Here is a 19,956-nt window from a genome sequence, read left to right as displayed (position 1 = left end):
GCTTTAGCACTATGCGAGGCTTCGGAGACATGGTTGAAATTCTCCGACCTGCCCGAGGACGACATTAGTCAGCACAACACACTTGAAAATTCAGTTGAAACAGGAGGAGTAGGATCTACGATTCCACCTTCTAGGGCGCAGAAAGCATAGAAACCGCTGTACATGTTGAGACTGTTATGTTGCGGAGAGTGAAAGACAGCTTGTCCCATCATTCTCCGCACTTGTCACGCAAATGATGCGCCAGAGACAAACAAACCTCGCGTCAACCGATCATAACACGCCAAACACAGATGCTATTAAGAAATTTCACATGCTGTGTTTTTTGTGGCAAGTCCTACATAGTGCGTAGATTCTTCAGTTCATGTATATTTCCATCTTGAAAAAGCAGTTACTTCCACAAATGTCGCCTGTTCTATCATCTGACGCCGTTTCTTTCCGTTGCAAGAAGATAATTTTTCAGTGCATCGTGGCTCACATCTTATAACACGCAAAAGGAATTCTGTAAGAATGGTAGGATTCGTGCTTTAAATGAAAGCAGCTTTAGTCGCCCAGCAAAGATGCCACTGATATTTTTTATAAGCTAATTGCGCCACCATACCCAGCTGATCGATATGTCCAGAAACTATAAAGAAATAATGCTACTTCGAAAATTAGAATTAAAACTTGTTTCTCAGATCTCCAGTTCTGCATTTCGTACTCGTTCTCATTATTAGTCACCAGCAGTTTTTTTTTCTGCAAAAATTAAAATGTTCGGCATTTCATTAAATATTTATTCCCTCTAAAGGCGAGATAGACAAAGTGCTAAAATATACGAGTCATTACCCAATTTGCGTGACCGTTGCGGCAAAAGGCTTGGTGTAAGGAAGGAGTCTACGCCGGTTGCATCGGGACCATGCTGCAAGTCTTTCGCAACAGCCGTTCGAGGTGGGCAGCGCAACGCATGCCTTGCGGTGGGCTTTACGCCATGCCCGGCAAAAATATTGCGGTGAACCAGGTATAGTCTACAGGGGCCCGTGGAGCAAGTTTTTCTCTACGAGCGGCTAATATATATTTTCCACAGTTCCTTTGGTCTTGAGCAGTGCACATTTGCCTGCATGCCACATTCCACACGGGTAGACGCTACTGTCGAATTTTCATTCGTGAAAAATCTCTGTCAGCAGAATTTTGTTAACCAGAAGGACACAGAAAGACCCCGCTAGTGCCTCTGCTTACTTGTCTCAACAAAAACGAACCCATGGGCTCTGCCCTTGATCAAAGCCTTCACCTCACGTAAAATATTGTTCCCTGTGTCCAAACAAAAACTACCAGTCCAGAAGATAAAATCATACCAGCAAGAAAACAAATCCTATGCCACCGGCAAAGCAATCAAGATATCATTTTACACAGAGTTGAATGCTTATCGCTATTTGTTTTCTGAGCTAGACTCGCTGCTACAAAATTTGTTCTTTCCATTGTGAGTGCGGTCAAATATTTTCAAAAAATAAGTGAAATACATTTCGCGATGTCCAAGCTAGTACTTCCAATTATTACGTCATTTACAACGAAGCAGAAGTTCAAGGTTTATAAGAATGTTTTTTTTTATAATACGCATCTTTGTCTTAGGAAATAAATTAAAAGTAAACTGTCGCAACCACTCTTCGAAATTTCATCCTCTTCAAAACACGGAGATCTTTGCTGGCGAGATAGTGCAACGCATACATAGGCTTGTGCTGTACTACTTCCACTAGTTGAGAGATTCTACAAACAGCGATGGATGCCGCTCTACCGCACAGGTCAGAAAACGTAGCCCTTGTAAAGTGATACTCATGCATGTGACACTTAAGATTGTCCTGCCTGTGTGTAAAAGGACTGTGGGCGCATTCGGAAAAAGTCAGCTACGCCCTTTCCTTGTTCGTTGCTTTGGCCTCTGATATGCATCAAGCATTAAAACGCCCACAAACTTCCTCTAAACGTAAGGTCATTCTATTCTGATGTAGTAAAGCAATATGCTCTTCTTAGCACGGAAGAAGACTAACTCACCAGTGGCGACAGCAATGTAGACGCAGATGTGTGCCACAAAGACGGCAGTCTCATATCGGCTCTGGACGCCCATGTTGCTTTCCTGGAAAAACCACCCTAGACCACGGTAATCCAGCTTTTAGGGATGCGAAGCACTCACATACACCGGAAGAACATGGTGAGTGGTATCCTTAAGATTATATGTTTCCTCCGTAGGAATGTAACGCCGCACAAAGTTGTTGCATGTGGTTTTGTGCTCCTTTCGCGTCCGTGCAGGAATGCTAAAGGCGCTTGCAAATTGCATGCAGGGATTGATGACCAGAGGATAGCAGTGAGGCAGCGATATCTCGGCAATCTGGCACTTCTGAAAGTCAATGAGTCATCAACAATGCTCGAAAGGCAACAAAGACAAGTGCCGCCGCGCTTCGATTTTGTAGCCACGTCTGCGCACGTGTCGGACGCTGACGGCAGTCACTGAGGATTTCTTGAGGCAACGAAGCAGTGAATTTTCATCCCTGGCTGCGATGCGGAGCAGAACCCTTGCTGCTCAGCTGGCTCCTTGATGAAAATGATGTATCAATAAAATGCAGAACGACGCCGAATCCGGCGCAGGGCCACTGTCTATACTTTTGCTTCCGGACAATTTTGAAGAATTGCTTGTTGTTTTACCCTGCAGTGCTTAATACCGTCATTTGTAACGGTGAAATGCTGACTGACCGGTACAGAACAAGCCTAAACATCACTGCCACGACGTTCTTTTGCAGATCTTGAGCAAGAACAAGAAAAAGAGGCTGTGTAGTCACAACTGGATGATGCCGTCCTCGTGCAATCGCTGCCAGGCGACGACCAGACTGAAGAAAGGAAGTGCTTTAACTGCAGGCACTGGCGACGAGTGGCGGAGACACTCCCGACGCTCACGGCGCAGATCGGCGCATGACGGCAGCTCGCGGCTTCGGCGAGCCGACTCCCCAAACGGCAGCAGCCGCTTAGCGGGCCTTCTTTGCTTCCCGTCGCCACGAGCGCCCCCGCGTTGCGCGGCCGTCGTCACAAACCACGTGTGCGCGCGCGTTCTCCCCCTACTTCCCTCACTGATGGTCCCGGCGCTGCTCTCTCTCCAATAGGCACCCTCGGCCTTGCTCAAGGCCATCCCTCCTCTTTCTCGCCCCTTTCCCCAGGGAAGAAGTTGAAAGGAAGAGGGGAACTTACAGCGCTGGAATCATCACACACTCTCTCTTGGTCTCTCCTCTAGGCTCCCGCTTTTTTTTTTTTTTGTTCGAGGCCTGGGAAAGTCTGAAAGAAGCGTCGGCCCCGGCTTTATCAGCTTCCCTCAAACACCTTGGGAAAAAAAAAAAGGAAACGCAAGGTGCTGGCAACAGCCCTTTCTCTGTCGCTTACTGCGGTTTCTTATTTTCGGATAAGGCTCGGCTGTAAATGCTGGCAGAAAGAGGGAAGGCAGCAGCGCTGGCTGCTTTTCGTCTCTGCCTAGGATTCAGTTCGTGTTGATACATCATGGATGGTACGCATAACGCAGGAGAATGTAACAACAAAGATATTTTCTAGAAATACCACAGCGTTTTTTTTTGCTCCAAGGAAACGAGCACATTGTTGTCACGGGATTTGTCCTCCCACCTTTATTAAGCGGTGTTGCAACGATATTCAGACCTGATTTGATAGAGCAGAGGAGAGGTAGATTATTAGCACAATCCGAAATGACCGGGCATGACTGAGATATTGCGATAACGTATGGTTTCGCAATAATTGTACTTACATAAGAAGGATCTCAGAATCAGCGTTAAGCTGTTTCTGCAGGTCCTTATGTCGTGAAAAACAAGGCTCGGCGAGTGCCAACCACTGCTCGTTTTTCAATGCGAGCTGCGCCCCTGAGGTGCAGGCTCAAAACCTAGCTCTGGAGGAATCATTTGTCTTTCGGTGAACTAAGATGCAATAATGCGGACATTTTATGCAGTGCATGGTCGAAAAAAATTTCCACTTGGTATGTAGGTGTAAAATAGATTAAATTTACGATAAAAAATTGGCGGCAGTTGCGGCGACATTAATAAAGACTGCATTCCGTTAAAAACGCACGACATCGGGCCGTGAAGCACTTGCTCGAGATCCAAGTCCAGATTTCACGGCGAAAATTTTGAGAATTAGAAAATTGTAAGATAATCTTATTGAAATATTGAAGTTAATGGTACATTATTCTGATATCTAGCAAAATCCTTCTTTTAAAATGTTTCCTGTGGTCGCAACGAAAACATAAGACTGCCATAGAAACCCAATGGGGAACACATTTGACAATAGCAAGAACGTGAGTAGAAAAAAAAATACAAGATTGCCGTAGGATGATCTGCAGATATATTGATTCTTATAGAGGGATCTTACATAATATGAAAAAATTGCACTTTTAAACGATTTCCCGCTCAAAACCGCTTTTGTCCAGAATGGCTGGGTATGATTTGAGCAATTGCACTTGATCAAGTTCTTTGTTTTCTGAGTTTTGCATATGTTAACACAAAGCTTTGGGCCACTACGTACCTCATGAAATATTTTAGTTTTACTCTGCGCAAATATCGGGAGAGCAGCGTTTGCAGTCTGAGAAAAACATAAGAAATTTGCACATATTATCGTGTTCAGGAACACAGGCCTCAGGATGAAAATAATTACCTGAAGCGAAAGCTTTCTCAGTGGCTAGCGGAGAAGAGAAAACGCCTGACCTGATTATTTTCTGGAAGGGAATAGCCTCAAGCGTATCGACCACATCACGTTATCGACTTAAAAAACAAAATGAAACATGCATATTTAACAGAACAAGAAAAATAGGAGGTATATTTTCTTTACTGCTGAGGCACGAGGAAAAGCTGAGACTAAATGCATTTGAATGCCTGACGGAGGTCCCAGTCCCTCTTGTTTCGAATCGACAGCAGGCAGAGGAAACTATAATCTTAACACATTGTTTAAAGTTAAAGGGCCCATTGCACAAAAATGTACTAAGATAGCACTCTTAAACAAGCAGTACTCATTTGTGCAAAGCAGAAATCTTTTACACAATAAGCGGCTTTTACTTAATTGGAAATGTATACACCTAGCATATGCAAAGTAGTTAGCATAGTCGTGCTAAAATGGTAAAAAATAAAAGAAGTATACAACTGACAGTCAATGAAGCAGAATAAAATAAATTGGAGCTAGCACTGAGAAAACATAAGTAAACATAATGATAAGATAGTGGTAACAAAAAGTCTTTGGTACTTCCCGAAAGCGACAAAGTTTTAGTTATTTATCTTTTTATTATTTGCATATTCCAACAAATCGAAGAAGCATTGTCTATTAATATAACCCTAGAGTTATCTCCACTAGCTGTGCGCTATAGAGATCCCAGCATTGCTCAGGTGGCGCTCATAGAGTGAGGAATCGGCGTCCTCTTTGGATCGAATTTCATGAAGTGGGAGCAGTTCGGCTGATTCGTATCGCTGCAAGGCGGTGGCCGCATAGAAAGAAACGTTAGTTTCGAGATTGCGACGCTATTTGTTCAATATACCTTTTAAATGCCTGCAGTTGAAATAGTTGGGTCTGCACCTTAGAAAAAATAAAGAGCATAGAAGAGGAAGAAAGAACATACACCACCAAAGCCAGCTCAGGACTGAGGGTTAAGCACAAGACTGCGCGCTTGTGGGGTTGAATGATATTTCGTCCTTCGTCTCTCTACAGTGTTGTTTTTCTTGAAAAACTGTACCGTCTGATGTGCGCGTTCAAGATCTTAGCTGTGGTTTGTTGCCTTTTCTGAAGCAGCAGCAGAACTGAGCAATATTATTCACGGCAAATAAATGCCAGTCTAAAAGAAACATGCATTCAGTGCTAAAGCAAGGAAGGCCGCCCTCATTGCTATATACGGCCGCTCAGCGTCCACATGAACTGTATATAATTGAACCTTCTTACGTGCACATGCTTCCACTCGTATAAATCGATAATGTAATAGACGAGCATATTAATCCTTAAAAGCAGCGCCTACACTGCCTCGGCAATTTGCCTACGCCGAGACTTTGCAGAACAATATTCATAACGGATTGCTGGTTTACGCTAAGTTGTTACCATGTTGCCCATAGAAAGCGGGCACAAGAAAGTAAAGAAGCAAAACGCTTGCCTATCAGCCATTCTTGGCTTGCTTCGGGCTGAAAACGCGATATCTAGCGATAACATGTTAAAAATAATCTAAAAGCAACAGAACTCGACCATCTCTTCATCAAGAATCCATTATGGGCGAGGCGAGCCTTTTAAAGCGTGAGCTACACTGGCCGAGGTTGAGCAGTTTCGCGTGGCTCCTGGAGAGCCATGCTGCGCATGCGCGAGGAGCAGTGACGTCACACGGCACACAGTTGGCGCGCCGGAGCCGCGTGCGCCTCGCCGGTCATAGCCGCGGCAGACGCACTGGCGGCGGCGCGTGCCTTGCTGCGCGCCTCCGTTGCGCAGTAGCCAAGTCTGACGCTGCGCCGGAGCCGCCTGATAGCGCCTCTCATTTTGTGCGCATATGCAGAGGTATCAGTGGGGGTATACATATAGCGGGGCGTTTGTCAGTGTGGTATAGCCTTAGAGAAGGAGAGCGAAATTGCTGCTCAGTGGCAATTGCTGCTCAGCGGCTCAGCGTAGCTCGCGCTACGTATATCCTGGCATAGCCGAGCTAAGCCACTACTAACTTTTTGTTAGTCTCAGAGGTGTGGTACAAATGCTACGAGACGAGATTTGAGCATTACTACCTCAAAGGTACCCCCGGACTACCTCCGGACAGGCTGCCATTGGAATCTGAACCTGGCAACGTTTAACGCTAGAACTTTAGCTAGTGAGGCTAGCCTAGCAGTGCTGTTCGAGGAACTAACGGGAATTAAATGGGATGTGATAGGGCTTAGCGAAGTTAGGAGGACAGGTGAGGCGTATACAGTACTAAAGGACGGACACAAACTGTGCTATCGCGGGCTAAAGGATAGACGAGAACTAGGTGTGGGTTTCCTCATTAATAAGGATATAGCTGGCAACGTAGAGGAGTTCTACAGTATTAACGAGAGGGTAGCAGCAATAGTAATTAGGCTGAATAGGAGGTACAAGCTGAAAGTGGTGCAGGCCTACGCACCCACATCCAGCCATGATGACCAGACCGTTGAAAGCTTCTATGAGGACGTAGAATCAGCAATGAATAGAGTAAAATCGCAGTACACTGTACTGATGGGCGACTTCAATGCGAAGGTGGGCAAGAAGCAGGCTGACGACCACGCGGTAGGTGACTATGGGATAGGCTCTAGAAATAGCAGGGGAGAGTTATTATGCGAATTCGCGGATAGAAATAATTTACGGATCATGAATACCTTCTTCCGCAAACGAGAAAACAGGAAATGGACCTGGAAGAGCCCCAATGGTGAGATTAAAAATGAAATCGACTTCATACTATGCGCTAAACCTGGCATCATTCAGGATGTGGCCGTCCTCGGAAGGGTGCGTTGCAGCGACCATAGAATGGTAAGGTCTAGAATTAGCTTAGACTTGAAGAGGGAACGGAAGAGGCTAGCGAAGAAGAAGACCATTAACGAGTTAGCCGTAAGAGGGAAAGCACAGGAGTTTAGGATAGCGCTGCAAAACAGATACTCGGCTTTAACAGAGGAAGATGATCTTGATGTTCATTCAATGCACGATAACCTGACATCAATAATTACGGAGTGCGCAGTAGAAGTAGGCGGTAGGACAGTTCGAAAAGATACCGGGAAGCTATCTCAGGTGACGAAAGATCTGATTAAGAAGCGCCAAAACATGAAGGCATCTAACACTACCGATAGAATAGAACTAACGGAGCTATCAAAGTTAATAAATAAGCGCAAGGTAGCCGACATAAGGAAGTTTAATATGGAGAGAATCGAGCATGCTATAAAGAACGGAGGTAGCCTAAAAACAGTGAAGAGGAAACTAGGCATAGGTAAAAACCAGATGTATGCATTAAGAGACAAGAAGGGCAATGTCATTAGCAATATGGATAATATAGTTAACGTAGCCGAAGAGTTGTGCACAGAGCTGTACAGTAGCCAATGTAATCAGAGCGCCAATGAGAAAGACAGCAGTGCACAGCAATGCGTCATCCCGCCAGTAACGAAAGATGAAGTAAAGAAAGCCTTAGAAGCAATGAAAAGGGGAAAAGCAGCTGGGGAGGATCAGGTAACAGCAGATCTGTTGAAGGATGGAGGGGACGTCGTGCTCGAAAAACTAGCCACCCTGTATACGCAATGCCTTATGACCTCGACTGTACCAGAAGCTTGGAAGAATGCAAACATTATCTTAATTCATAAGAAGGGAGACGCCAAGGACTTGAAAAATTACAGGCCAATCAGCTTACTATCCGTTGCCTACAAAGTATTTACTAAGGTAATCGCTAATAGAGTCAGGGCAACGTTAGACTTTAATCAACCAAATGATCAGGCAGGCTTTCGTAAAGGATATTCCACAATAGATCATATTCACACTATCAATCAGGTGATAGAGAAATGCGCAGAATATAACCAACCTCTATATATAGCTTTCATTGATTACGAGAAAGCATTCGACTCAGTGGAAACCTCAGCAGTCATACAGGCATTGCGTAATCAGGGGGTAGAAGAGCCTTATGTCAAAATACTGGAAGATATATATAGCAACTGCACAGCTACTATAGTCCTCCATAAAGTCAGCAATAAAATTCCAATAAGGAAGGGTGTCAGGCACGGAGACACGATATCGCCAATGCTGTTCACCGCATGTTTGCAGGAGGTATTTCGAGGCCTGAATTGGGAACAGTTGGGAATAAGAATAAATGGAGAATACCTAAATAATCTGAGATTTGCTGATGACATTGCCTTGCTGACACACTCAGGAGGTGAACTGCAAATCATGATCAACGAGTTAGACAGGCAGAGCAGATCGATGGGTCTAAAAATTAACATGCAGAAAACCAAGGTAATGTTCAACAGTCTAGCAAGGGAACAACAGTTCACAATTGGCAGCGAGAGCCTAGAAATTGTGCCGGAATACGTCTACTTAGGGCAGGTAGTGACAGCTGATCCGGATCATGAGAGGAAGATAACTAGAAGGATAAGAATGGGGTGGAGCGCATATGGCAAATTCTCGCAGATCATGAGTGGCAGTTTACCAATTTCCCTCAAGAGGAAAGTGTACAACAGCATAATCTTACCGGTACTCACCTACGGGGCAGAAACGTGGAGGCTAACGAAAAGAGTTCAGCTTAAGTTAAGGACAACGCAGCGAGCCATAGAAAGAAAAATGATAGGTGTAACGTTAAGAGATCGGAAGCGGGCAGAGTGGGTGAGGGAACAAACACGGGTTAATGACATCCTAGTCGAAATCAAGAGAAAGAAATGGGCTTGGGCAGGGCATGTGATGCGAAGGCAAGATAACCGCTGGTCTTTAAGGGTAACGGAGTGGGTTCCAAGAGAAAGTAAGCGTAGCAGGGGTCGGCAGAAGGTTAGATGGGCGGATGAGATTAAGAAGTTTGCAGGCAAAGGGTGGATGCAGCTGGCAAAGGATAGGGTTAATTGGAGAGACATGGGAGAGGCATTTGCCCTGCAGTGGGTGTAGTAAGGCTGATGATGATGATGATGATGACCTCAAAGGAAACACCTGGCGCTGTTGACCGCAGCGGTCGACGCTTTTCTCCAACCACTTACCTGGGGCGCGCTAGAATTTTACAGGTTATGTCCGGACCTGCGTGAATCGTGCCATTCAGCAGCACTGCAACTATGACTTCTAGCTTTACGCGAAAACGAAGAAGGAGAATGTCGTCATTAAAAGTACGATAAGAATAATACGCGCGAAGTGCGAATGACGCGGCTGAGAACTCATCTGAACGCTCCCTTCGATCTCAACTCAAACCGCCAGGTGAGCTACACTGTGCTCATATCGCATCGAAATAGCTTAAGCTTTGGTTTCTTATTGAGCAGTTATGTTTCCCATGTTTCTAGTTTAAATTAGTTTACGGGGGTTTAATGTCCCAAAGCGACTCAGGCTATGAGGGACGCCGTAGTGAAGGTCTCCGGGAATTTCTACCACCAGGGGTTCTTTAACGTGCGCTGACATCGCACAGCTCACGGGCCTCTAGAATTTCTCCTCCATTGAAATTCGACCGCCGCGGCCGGGATCGAACCCGTGTCTTTCGGGACAGCAGCCGAACGCCATAACCACTGAGCCACCGCGGCGGCTTGTTTCCTATGTTTCTACTTACTTTACTCTTTATGTGCGATATCAAACCAGGAGCCGTTTTATCTCTATTTTTTGGTAGGTTATGTTCGTCTCCTAAATTTCTTGTGTGCTGATGTCTCCTGCTGCCATAAAAAACCGCGCACAACAAATAAGCGGCTCGAAGAGAACAGGGTGCGAGCAGAAGTGCGCCCTCACACGCCGCCTAATGTATGAGAATAATTTACAATCACCTTCCTGTTACCGACAAAGAGCGAGTAACTTTGAGCATGTTATGTGATGCCCTCTTCGGTTATCTCGAAATCGGCGCCGCACGGCCTCAGGAGAAATCACTCACGCATCCTGGAATGTTACTTGGGCCCTGACCAATGGCTACAAGCGCTCCGGCGAGATGTTGAGAAGGCGTTTGCACTCCAGATGCTTCTGAACGTGCGCGCTTCTTCTTTGCGTGAGGAATTAACGGACATTGCACATCTATAAGCAAAGGATGTTTAGCTTGGGTTGCTAGCTCGTGCCGTCGGGATATCAACTGTGTGTCTTTGAAGGAAGCGCTACAGCACGTTTCCCGACGTCAACACCCCAGTCGCGCAGCCAGCGGCTCAGGGATCGCACGCCAGTTGTCAGGACGGCCACTTCCATGATCCTCCGGTCACCGGACTGTCGCTGGGCTAGGTGAACAGATTTGTGATTCTTCTGTTTACCTCCCCTGCATTAGATCAATGCTGAAGAACCTTTCTCTTTGTATCGGGGCCCCTATCGGCTTTAACTCTCTGTCCATGTGTTCTGATAAGTAACGATCGAGTCGTCGTATTATATTGTCTCTTTCCTTTAGAAAGATTGTTGTCGTAAGAACTTTTGGACAACCCATTTCGTACCTTGCGACTGGCGAAAGCTGGACGGCCAATGAGCCTCCCCTCTCCCCCCTCTCCTCGTCATTTGGTAGTTGGGTACTGGCGGAGCTTGTCACGTTTTGCAGCGGACTTCTCCTGTGAGACCGGAATAACTGCCCCGTGACGCTATGAAGTTATCTTGCTATGCACAGCATCCTTATTAGTATCACCGGCATATTGTAATTTAAAATGTGAGATTCGCTCGTGTAAACAGCATGCCGCTTTCTGATTTCTCTCTATGTTCGTAAACTTGATTGATATATGATATTTTTGTATCAAGAGCAACGTGCAGTGCAACGTTACCTTTTTTTCGCGATAATAATTGTAGGTCTTTACAAGAGCTTCTAACTCTAGAAGATATTCATGGTGCATAAAAATTCGGCAGAAACAATTAGGACTGCTTTGCGTGTGGAAATGTGAAAGCATTACTCTCCCTGGGGGCATTGTTTACTGGTAATGTTCGTACACGTTCTTTTCTGCGAGTTTGTGTTTGCGTTTTGTTTGCGAACCAGACTGCAAACCTTCGGACCCTTTCGGTGCACGGCTACACACATGAGCGTATGACACCACCCGGAACGCTGTACGAAAAGCGGTTGGGTCACAATTTCGATACAAATATTACAACATGAGGGACGCGGCACGAAGGTGGCCAGTGGGGAGTACATATATTGAGGAACGACATGTATAGGATTTTCTGAACTGGCGGTGATCTTGCTGTGTGCGTAATATGGCCATTTAATGATGTCACCCTATTTTTCTTGCCATCGTTGGGATTTTCTGTACCATCTGAAAGTACGGACACAGACGCACGCCACCGCCTTTTCTCGTAATGGGACTAGTATTGCTTTCACATTAAAAATAGGCAAGAATTTCTTGAGAAAATTAATTCAAGAAAATGTTAAACAAGAAGCAACCCATTTTTACCGAAGGAATAGAAAGAAATCAACAGAACCGACACTGACCTCAATTTTAAGGCTAGTTTGCAGTACTTATCTCTTAGACGCACTCTTATTTCCTAAGAGATGTGGTAGAGAAGAGGATCACACGAAGGAGCGAAACTGCAGCAATAGCGAGAAAGCAAAGGAGTAAAATACAGATGAAGTCAAGGGAAGGAAGGGAAACAATGCAGAATCCGTATTTAACATACATGACAACACGCATAGGTGTTTTGTTGCCTTGTATTGCAAGTCACTGCACAAAGAAAACAAAGCTACTAGGCACTCTGTAGGCGCTGTAACCAAGCGAAACGTCATTATCAAAGGCAGTTACAATAAACACTCAATCAGCTGCGGAGTGAAGGCGACTAAGAAGGAGGAGACGAAAACGAAACACTGTACCAAAGAGAATCTTCCAGTTTCCGCATGAGTTGACCGAATCTCGACTGGCCTGGTTGGGCACTCTCTGAAGCCGGCGTGAGCGCCACCGGGGAAATCAGTGCTCGGGGTTCGCGACCCGGAACGGCATGCCGGGAGGAAGTAGGCAGCGCAAAGAGCCGCCATGCGCTAGCATTTTGTTCGTGTTTGACCTCCGTCGTGAAGAGTAGGATTCGGTATTGAAAGTGACCTTATGGGCAGAGATGCATACAAATACAGGGGGAAACCAAAGCAGACAGACACACTAACAATAGAAGAAAGCAAAATTTTGTGATATGGCAGAAAGTTCTCGCTAGTGAACATCGTCTCTGTAGAGAACTAAAGGAAAATAGGAACAAACGAGAAAAACGCATAAAAACTATACGCTCAAAGTTAATAATGCTCTAGGTTTTTGCGCCGTGTTACCATTTCTCGTAGACTGCAAGTCGCAGTGGGATTTCTTGATCCATAGCAGCCGGGGTTCACTGACTATGCTCATCCAGCAAAGGAACGAATTTAAAGAGACGACTAATAACTCAATGAACGGTTCACATATATTTTGAAAATCTGCGTGGCATATTTTTGCGCTCAACCTGCGTTTGAGTTCAACATCACATGCAATTTTGTAACTCCGCCTAATGCTTAATAAAAAAATTTAACTAAGAACTTCCCCTTTATTCTGCCTGTTTTTAGAGCACATAACGAGGCGAATCTCGGATTCATCTTTGCCTTCGTTTCCATAAATTCATCTCTCTTGGATTATTTAGCAAAATTTTTCAGCACACCAAGAGTAACAGAAGAACCAACACAAGGAAACTTCATTTTAATATTTTTTTTGTTATGAGACCATATATTGCCCCGAAACTTTGTAGCAACTGTTTTCAAAGCTGAAAACTGTAAGAATTCGGCGTTTTCTGTTACAGCAGATGAAACGAGCTTTATTCAGATTGCTTGTTGACGCGCATATCTAGCTCTACGTGATTCTAGTTCGTCGCAGGTGGTTAACTTATCTGATCCGAAATCACCTTCGTTGGCTTAAAGTTGAGCAGGGCTGAGAACGGCAGTGATTCCAGCCTTCGACGAACGCTGAGTTGCTCAATGCTGTGTGCTGCTAAATGTGCTGCAGGAAAGTGCTCTTACGAAACGAGAGCCACATGCTTTTTCAAGCCAAGGTGTGCGCAAAAATGTCTTCAAATCTCAAGATGCGGTCTAATTATGTTTTTTTATTGTCGTCCTCACGTGGGTCCAATACTGTACACAAGTTTGATGCTCACTGAAGAATAATCAGGCCACAATAATTTGAAGCAAACAGATCTCTTTCTTTGCTGAAGCGTTCCACACCGAAGCTCACAATCAATATTAACATCCGGCAAGCCGATCCGTAGACAGACCCAGAAAGTGTGTTCGTGGTGTTCTCAACCGAGACGGCTGTAAGTGCAATCAGCCTCGTTGCCGTTTCATTGACCGCACACAGAGTGGTGTGTGGAGCACTTCAGCGTGGTCATTTAATACAGGTAGCGTCAAACGCAGTCGCACTCGGCTTCGCGCTGGCGCGCTCCTGGGCCAATTTGTCACCGCGACGCCTCCATCATCCGCCATCGTTAGGGCCGGCTGATGGAGTCTGCTCACCGTGAACGTAGTATGCCGCAGTACACTGGATGCTATCTATGGTCATGGTACAGCCGGCGGGTAGGCCACGTTGCTAATTCTTTTCTCACCATCCATATAACTCAGGCTAGCCTGCTGATGAGCGCTAACTGTACGTTCATGAGCATCTTTATTTCTTGCGATGTCAAATCTACGCATTAGGAAAGATGAAAGCTTTTTACCGCTCTTTAATTCAGAGGAACTTCTTTTTGGGTTAGCTGGTGAATTTTGAACAAAGGAAAAGGAGCAGCGCAAAAGCATGCAACCACACAAGAAGAAAGGACGAGACACAAGCGCTTGTGTCTTGTCCTTTCTTCTTGTGTGGTTGTATGCTTTTGTGCTGCTCTTTTTCCTTGGTTTAATTCAAAGGCCTGTTAAGATTTTTGCACTCTTATTCCCACTGCCTGTACTGAACAGCTCTGTGAATTTCAGCCTATTCAGGCATGAATGAAGAGGACATCCTAAGCTGCAAATGCCGCGCGCGGTAAGTACCGGCTGGTTTGGTCTGCACTTCTGATGGTAAAGATTAGGTGGGTCTATTGACGAGCGCGGAGACTATACTGCTAGTAGGTTATACAGCAGTTTTTTATTTACTTTCGCTTGATAACGTCAACATTACGGTCCTTAGATTACCTATTATGAGGAAAGCATTACCGTTGTGCTTAAAAAAGCACTTCGACCACTAAAGACAGATGGTAACTACTCACTAATCTAGTTGCTCTCTGCCGCATGTCGCACGATTGTATCGTTGTACAGGCGATGTTGTTGTCCAAACACACAGAAATTTATTTCATTAATAAGATAAACAGACCACTGTTTGTATTTTATAGACACGAAGGTATCACATTTTCATAATAATTCGAAAATTTTCACGGTAATTGCGGGATTTTGATTTTGTATTTGGCATATTTGTGATCCTTGGTCAGTACATAAAATAAAACAGGTGACATTAGATCATTTCAATTTTTTTCACGCTATTTTTTTTTACTTTTATCTGCATCGTGAAAAATCTGCACAGTGTCATAGTTACTGGGGGTTCTACAGTCTTCGATCCAGAGAATATCTACTTTGGCATAAACTTTTCGACATCTGTACGTTTTAAGGGAATAAAGGTGGTTATAATTTTTATTGTGAGGCTTAAAATTAAGCAATTAGCAACTCACGTGGTGAATTTTCATATGTTTTTGCCGTTAACATAGCTATTGCTTCTCGCTTGAAGTTGCTGGGGTAAGCGCACTGCACCTAATTTTGTGCGTGCACTATGTGGAGATGGTGGGATATAGAGCGTAAGAAAAGGGGAAACGAGGCAGCATCGAGTGGCGGGCCAAGTGCCGGTTGGGAGCCTACAAAAGGGGCATACGGGTGGACGAGCTAACGGGAAGGGCGCCAAGGGGAAGGTCGCGGCAGTAGGGTCAGTCGCAATCAAGGTGGGAACCTCATGATGCGTCGCTTCTTCATCGACGCCCAGGATTGTGTGCGACGTAATGGGAAAAGTTCAGGCGCGAAAGAGGACGCAATCAACGTCGGTTATTGAATGGCTGCTCTATTTTGCTGTTTGTTATTGTCTCCTCCGCCGAGTATCTGGGTTACCACAGTGCCATATAACTTGCTCTTACAGCTGTAAAGGCCGCCACCTGCTCGCCACAGTGATGCCGCGAGCGTTAAAGATCGCACACGCTGTCTATAATTAGAATATTAACATTCCTGACTCTAATGCAGAACTTATAAAGGTGAGCAGAGAAGCTCAGAATTAAGTCGGACAATATACACAGACATTATTGCCTTCTTTATGTTCACAAAATAGAGCATATTTTCTTTATACTTTTACTCCGACCCAAAAAAGCAATGTAGAGTCATAGCATTCAATCTTGAACATTATGAGTGCTTGTGAAGCAACCATTCTACATCTTCAAGCAGCTCTGCGTCCGAATTCCTTGCATCGCTAATTGACTTACCTGTTTAACTTCGTAATGTCGACGTCAATCATTCGAGAAAGATTGAAGGTAGAAAAATGAATAAATTTTGTCCTATAAATCTGTCCGAAGAGAAGTACCTAAATATTTTATAGGCTTATTTCTAACCTTTAAGTATTTTAAAATAAATACAAGAAGCTGAGCAGGAATGGGCTCGATTCCTACAGATGCTGCGCACCTTCGCTTGTTGCTGGTCGTTTGCCCAGGATTTCCTTGACAAAGAAAAAACAATGATGCAACCATGCGTACAACACGTTCTGCCTTAAAAAGTTCACGCCAGCCACAGTCTTGCGACTCTCATATCTGCGGTGTCTGTAATCCATAATGAATGCTGATATTATCTGACTACTGTTTGTGACACTCCTAGCAGTGAAGAGAAAGTTGTTGACAATATTATAAAAATACGGTAGTTAAGAGGCTATGGACGTTTTGCTTCTGTGTAGGAGTTTTGTAAGAGTTTGCTACGGGCTCACAGATGTGTTCGTTAAATGGACACCGATGACAAAATGACGTTGGTTTGTATTTTAAAACCTCGTGTTATAATCACAAAGAGACATCTGTCACTGAAAGCGGAGCTAGTATAATCCAGAAAAGAACAGAACACGAAATATAGGATTTGCAATCAGCGTTCAATTAAGCAAGTAAAGTGCGCGCGGTGGCAACCCGTATTTTTCGATAACGACGTCACAACTTCGAATTCACCGCCAAGAAAGATTTACATCCAGTTTTTACACTGATTTAAGAAGTTTGCAGCAGCAGGAAAACTTCAACGCAACAAGCATGCGTCAGAGAAACAGTTTTGCTGAGGAAATAATTGGATGGATTTGTCCTGATTGTCGCTTTAAAGGAAAACTAAGTAGAATAAAAGGTTGACCACTAACGATAGGGTGCCGTGTTCGAGTCCCAAACAGGCCACTGTCACCAATTTTTTTTATTTGCTATAGAAGACCACGCAACGAAATACAGAGCTCACTATGGCGGGCTGATTTCGGCATAAAAACTTTTTTGACGCGGATTCCGGGCTGTATACACCTTTTCACAATTGGTTTTCAGGTGCAGCCACACTTCCACTGAGACATGCGAGCAGCATTCTAATTTGTGGATTTCATGGAGGCATTTACTGCGCATGCGAAACACAATGCAACACGCACTTGCGCCTAAGGAAATTATAATCCGTGAAAAAGTCTAAACACTTCACTGAAGTTGACTTCAATACGGTGGGAACCCGTCCTTTCCGTTAACGGTGAAGCGAGATTTAAAATATCGGAGATTTAAAACATTAAACTCAATTTTCTCTGCTAAAAATGATTCTTTTGCTGCCGGAGAAACTTCAGCATTAACGGAAAGAGCCAGAGAACGATTTTTCGCTGAGAACACGATATGGATGGAGTCTTGCACACTGGACCTTTTCTGAAAGAAAGTACTGAGATGGTAAACTGTCATACACAGCAATTCTGGACAAGAGCATATTTGAGCGGGAAACCGTTTATGAAGGCAGTTTTTTCATGTAATGTAAGATTTCACTATAAGAATCAAGATATCTGCAGATCGCCCGAGGGCAGTTTTGAATCTTTTTTTCTATTCAGGTTTTTGTTATCGTAAAAAGCGTTCCCCAGTGGTTTTCTACGGCAGTCTTAACTGGTCGATGAAATTGCTGGAAGCACATTAAAAGAAATATATTGCTGCATATCAGAATAATGAACCATTACGTTCAATATTTCTGTAAGAGTGTCTTACAATATTTCAATTTTCAAAACTTCTGCCAGACAAAGCTGGACTTGAAAGGTGAAAGATATCAATAGAGTGCAGCCTGGTTGCTGATTAAGGCTTCATTTCTCGTGGCAGAGCATTCTCGAAGTGTATTGCAGCGTTATTTAGGGACAGCAAAAAAAGTGAAAGTTGTTGGGTTAAGAGCCATGAAATCGAGCACAGATTAAGTAAAGAAGTCAGATACTCGATGGCAACCGCAAAGATGAAGGAGTTGGTAATCATTCATGTTAGCCCAGTGCAACAAAAAAAAAAACACGGACAACAGACAGAACATGTGTGATTTTCTCTGCCGGTTGTATGTGCTTTTACCCTGTCTTTTGAGCATTATAGGCCCATAAACAAACTAACCCGAATCATCTGGTTTCCTTGTTCAATAATTCCTTTTTAATGTCATGCACCATATAGCGTAGCTCCAAAACAGTAAAACTTCAACACGCACAATAAAAAATAAAGACTAAAATGTCTGTGTTCTTCTTTTAATGGTGAGACTGTCACCACACAAGAAATCAAAGATGCATCTAGTTAGAGGCGACCTACGCTTTGGTATAAAAAATGCAAACCGCTTGCCTCGTCGTAGTCAAAGACAGGTGAACGTGACACTTCTTGCAGCGGAGTGAAATCCTCGAACGCCATTCTGGAAGATATCTAACCGTCATATGTTGATGACGCGACGGTAGGACTATCTTTGGGTGTTTTCACGAACTACCTACGCAGGTTTATTTTCTAGGCTCTCGAGAACGTGTGCGTTTGGCAGGAATATGTATTTTACCCCTTAGGCTCTAAAACAACTTTTGTATGCACCGACACGTTTTTGTGCGCTAGGTATTAAAGTGTCAGCATTCGACGATGCGGCACCTTGACGACAGCAATTGTAACTTTCACTTTTGCTGCCAAATCTGCCTATAGATTTTCTCGATATCATGAGAACACCGCATTTCGGTAAAAAAGTGTCGCAGTTATTCGGCGTTACTCCTGAACTTTGATCACTTGCTCTGGAGGAAAGTTCTATGAAATCCTAAGTTCAGATCTCAACGTATTCCTCTAAAGTAGCCCTCCGCTGATGCTTTCTTTTTTTTCAGAGAGAAATTATTTCATTGTCGTTATAATCAGCGGAATCCAACGCCCGCTAAGCATTCCAAATTGAGGAGCTATTCCTGGCGTAGGTCCATTCATTTCTTTTTTTGCACTAAAGACGACCACAGCCCATTAGCATTGCGATGACTTTAAGAGGCTTCCCGCAGGCATCCCAGATAAGTCATTTTTTCATTTGTTTCAGTTTCAGTTTACAGTTTCAGTTTATTTGTTTCATTCTGATTTACAGAAACCGGAGCAAAGGCAAAAGGCAAGAAGCCTGACAAAGGCCTACGCTCCGTATGCAGTCAGCAGACAGGCATCAGAAACATACAATTGATTCCCTTTTTATTGGTCAAAAGGGATAAAACAAGCAACAATGAAAGGCCATAAATGCTAGCAAAAAAAAACAAGAACTACATATATAACTACAAATAGAACTAGAAATAGAACAAGAACTACATATAGAACTACAATTGCGAACAATTTATTCCCTCTTTCGGGGACAAAAGGGATAAAACAAGCAACACTGAAATGCCATAAATGCTAGCAAAAAACCAGAAAAATAAATGAATTCAATGTATTCTTGCTATATTACACTCTTAAGGAAATTTTTGGAAATTGACTTGCTGAAATCAAGTAGTCTCTCACTGCGATTTAGTAGAGACGGTATTTGGAACTGTACGTGTTGCCTACCGTAGTTTGTACTGACTATAGAGATTTTTCTGCTCTGTGTGCGGAAGCAGTACTCTGCAAAGGGGATTGCTGCGCTGTAAAGCTTATGGTTCTGAACATGTTGCAAGAGCCTATAACAGTATAATTGGTTAGCCTTTATCAGGGAATGCTTTCTGTATAATGGATCTGTCGGTAAATATTGTGGTTGCCCGTGGTAGTTTTCAACCATGCGCAGGACTCCTTTCTGTAGAGTAATCAGCTTATGAAAATTGTCCTGCGTGGTTGTTCCCCAGATTAGCGAGCAATAAGACATTCCGGAGTAGAAAGGCGTATAATATAGAGAGGTTCCAAGCCATT

General features: G+C 44.0%; 1 protein-coding gene across 2 annotated transcripts in view; it reads right to left on the bottom strand.

The window, feature by feature from the left end:
• LOC144128453 (cell adhesion molecule Dscam1-like) overlaps nt 1-2,975 on the bottom strand; it is a 264,634-nt gene extending 261,659 nt beyond the window's left edge. Inside the window, exon 1 of one of the 2 annotated variants that reach the window (XM_077661870.1) lies at nt 2,020-2,975. In XM_077661870.1, the coding sequence (XP_077517996.1) occupies nt 2,020-2,092 (73 nt within the window). In that variant the 5' untranslated portion in view covers nt 2,093-2,975. The remainder of the gene's footprint in view (nt 1-2,019) is intronic. The other variant, XM_077661871.1, reaches the window with a different exon arrangement.
• Nucleotides 2,976-19,956: the final 16,981 nt, after the last annotated feature.

The sequence above is a fragment of the Amblyomma americanum genome, chromosome 4 (assembly GCF_052857255.1).
Source record: "Amblyomma americanum isolate KBUSLIRL-KWMA chromosome 4, ASM5285725v1, whole genome shotgun sequence".
Classification (NCBI taxonomy): Eukaryota; Metazoa; Arthropoda; class Arachnida; order Ixodida; family Ixodidae; genus Amblyomma; species Amblyomma americanum.
Note: the sequence above shows the minus strand (reverse complement) of the source record. Positions and strands in the feature narration are given on the sequence as shown.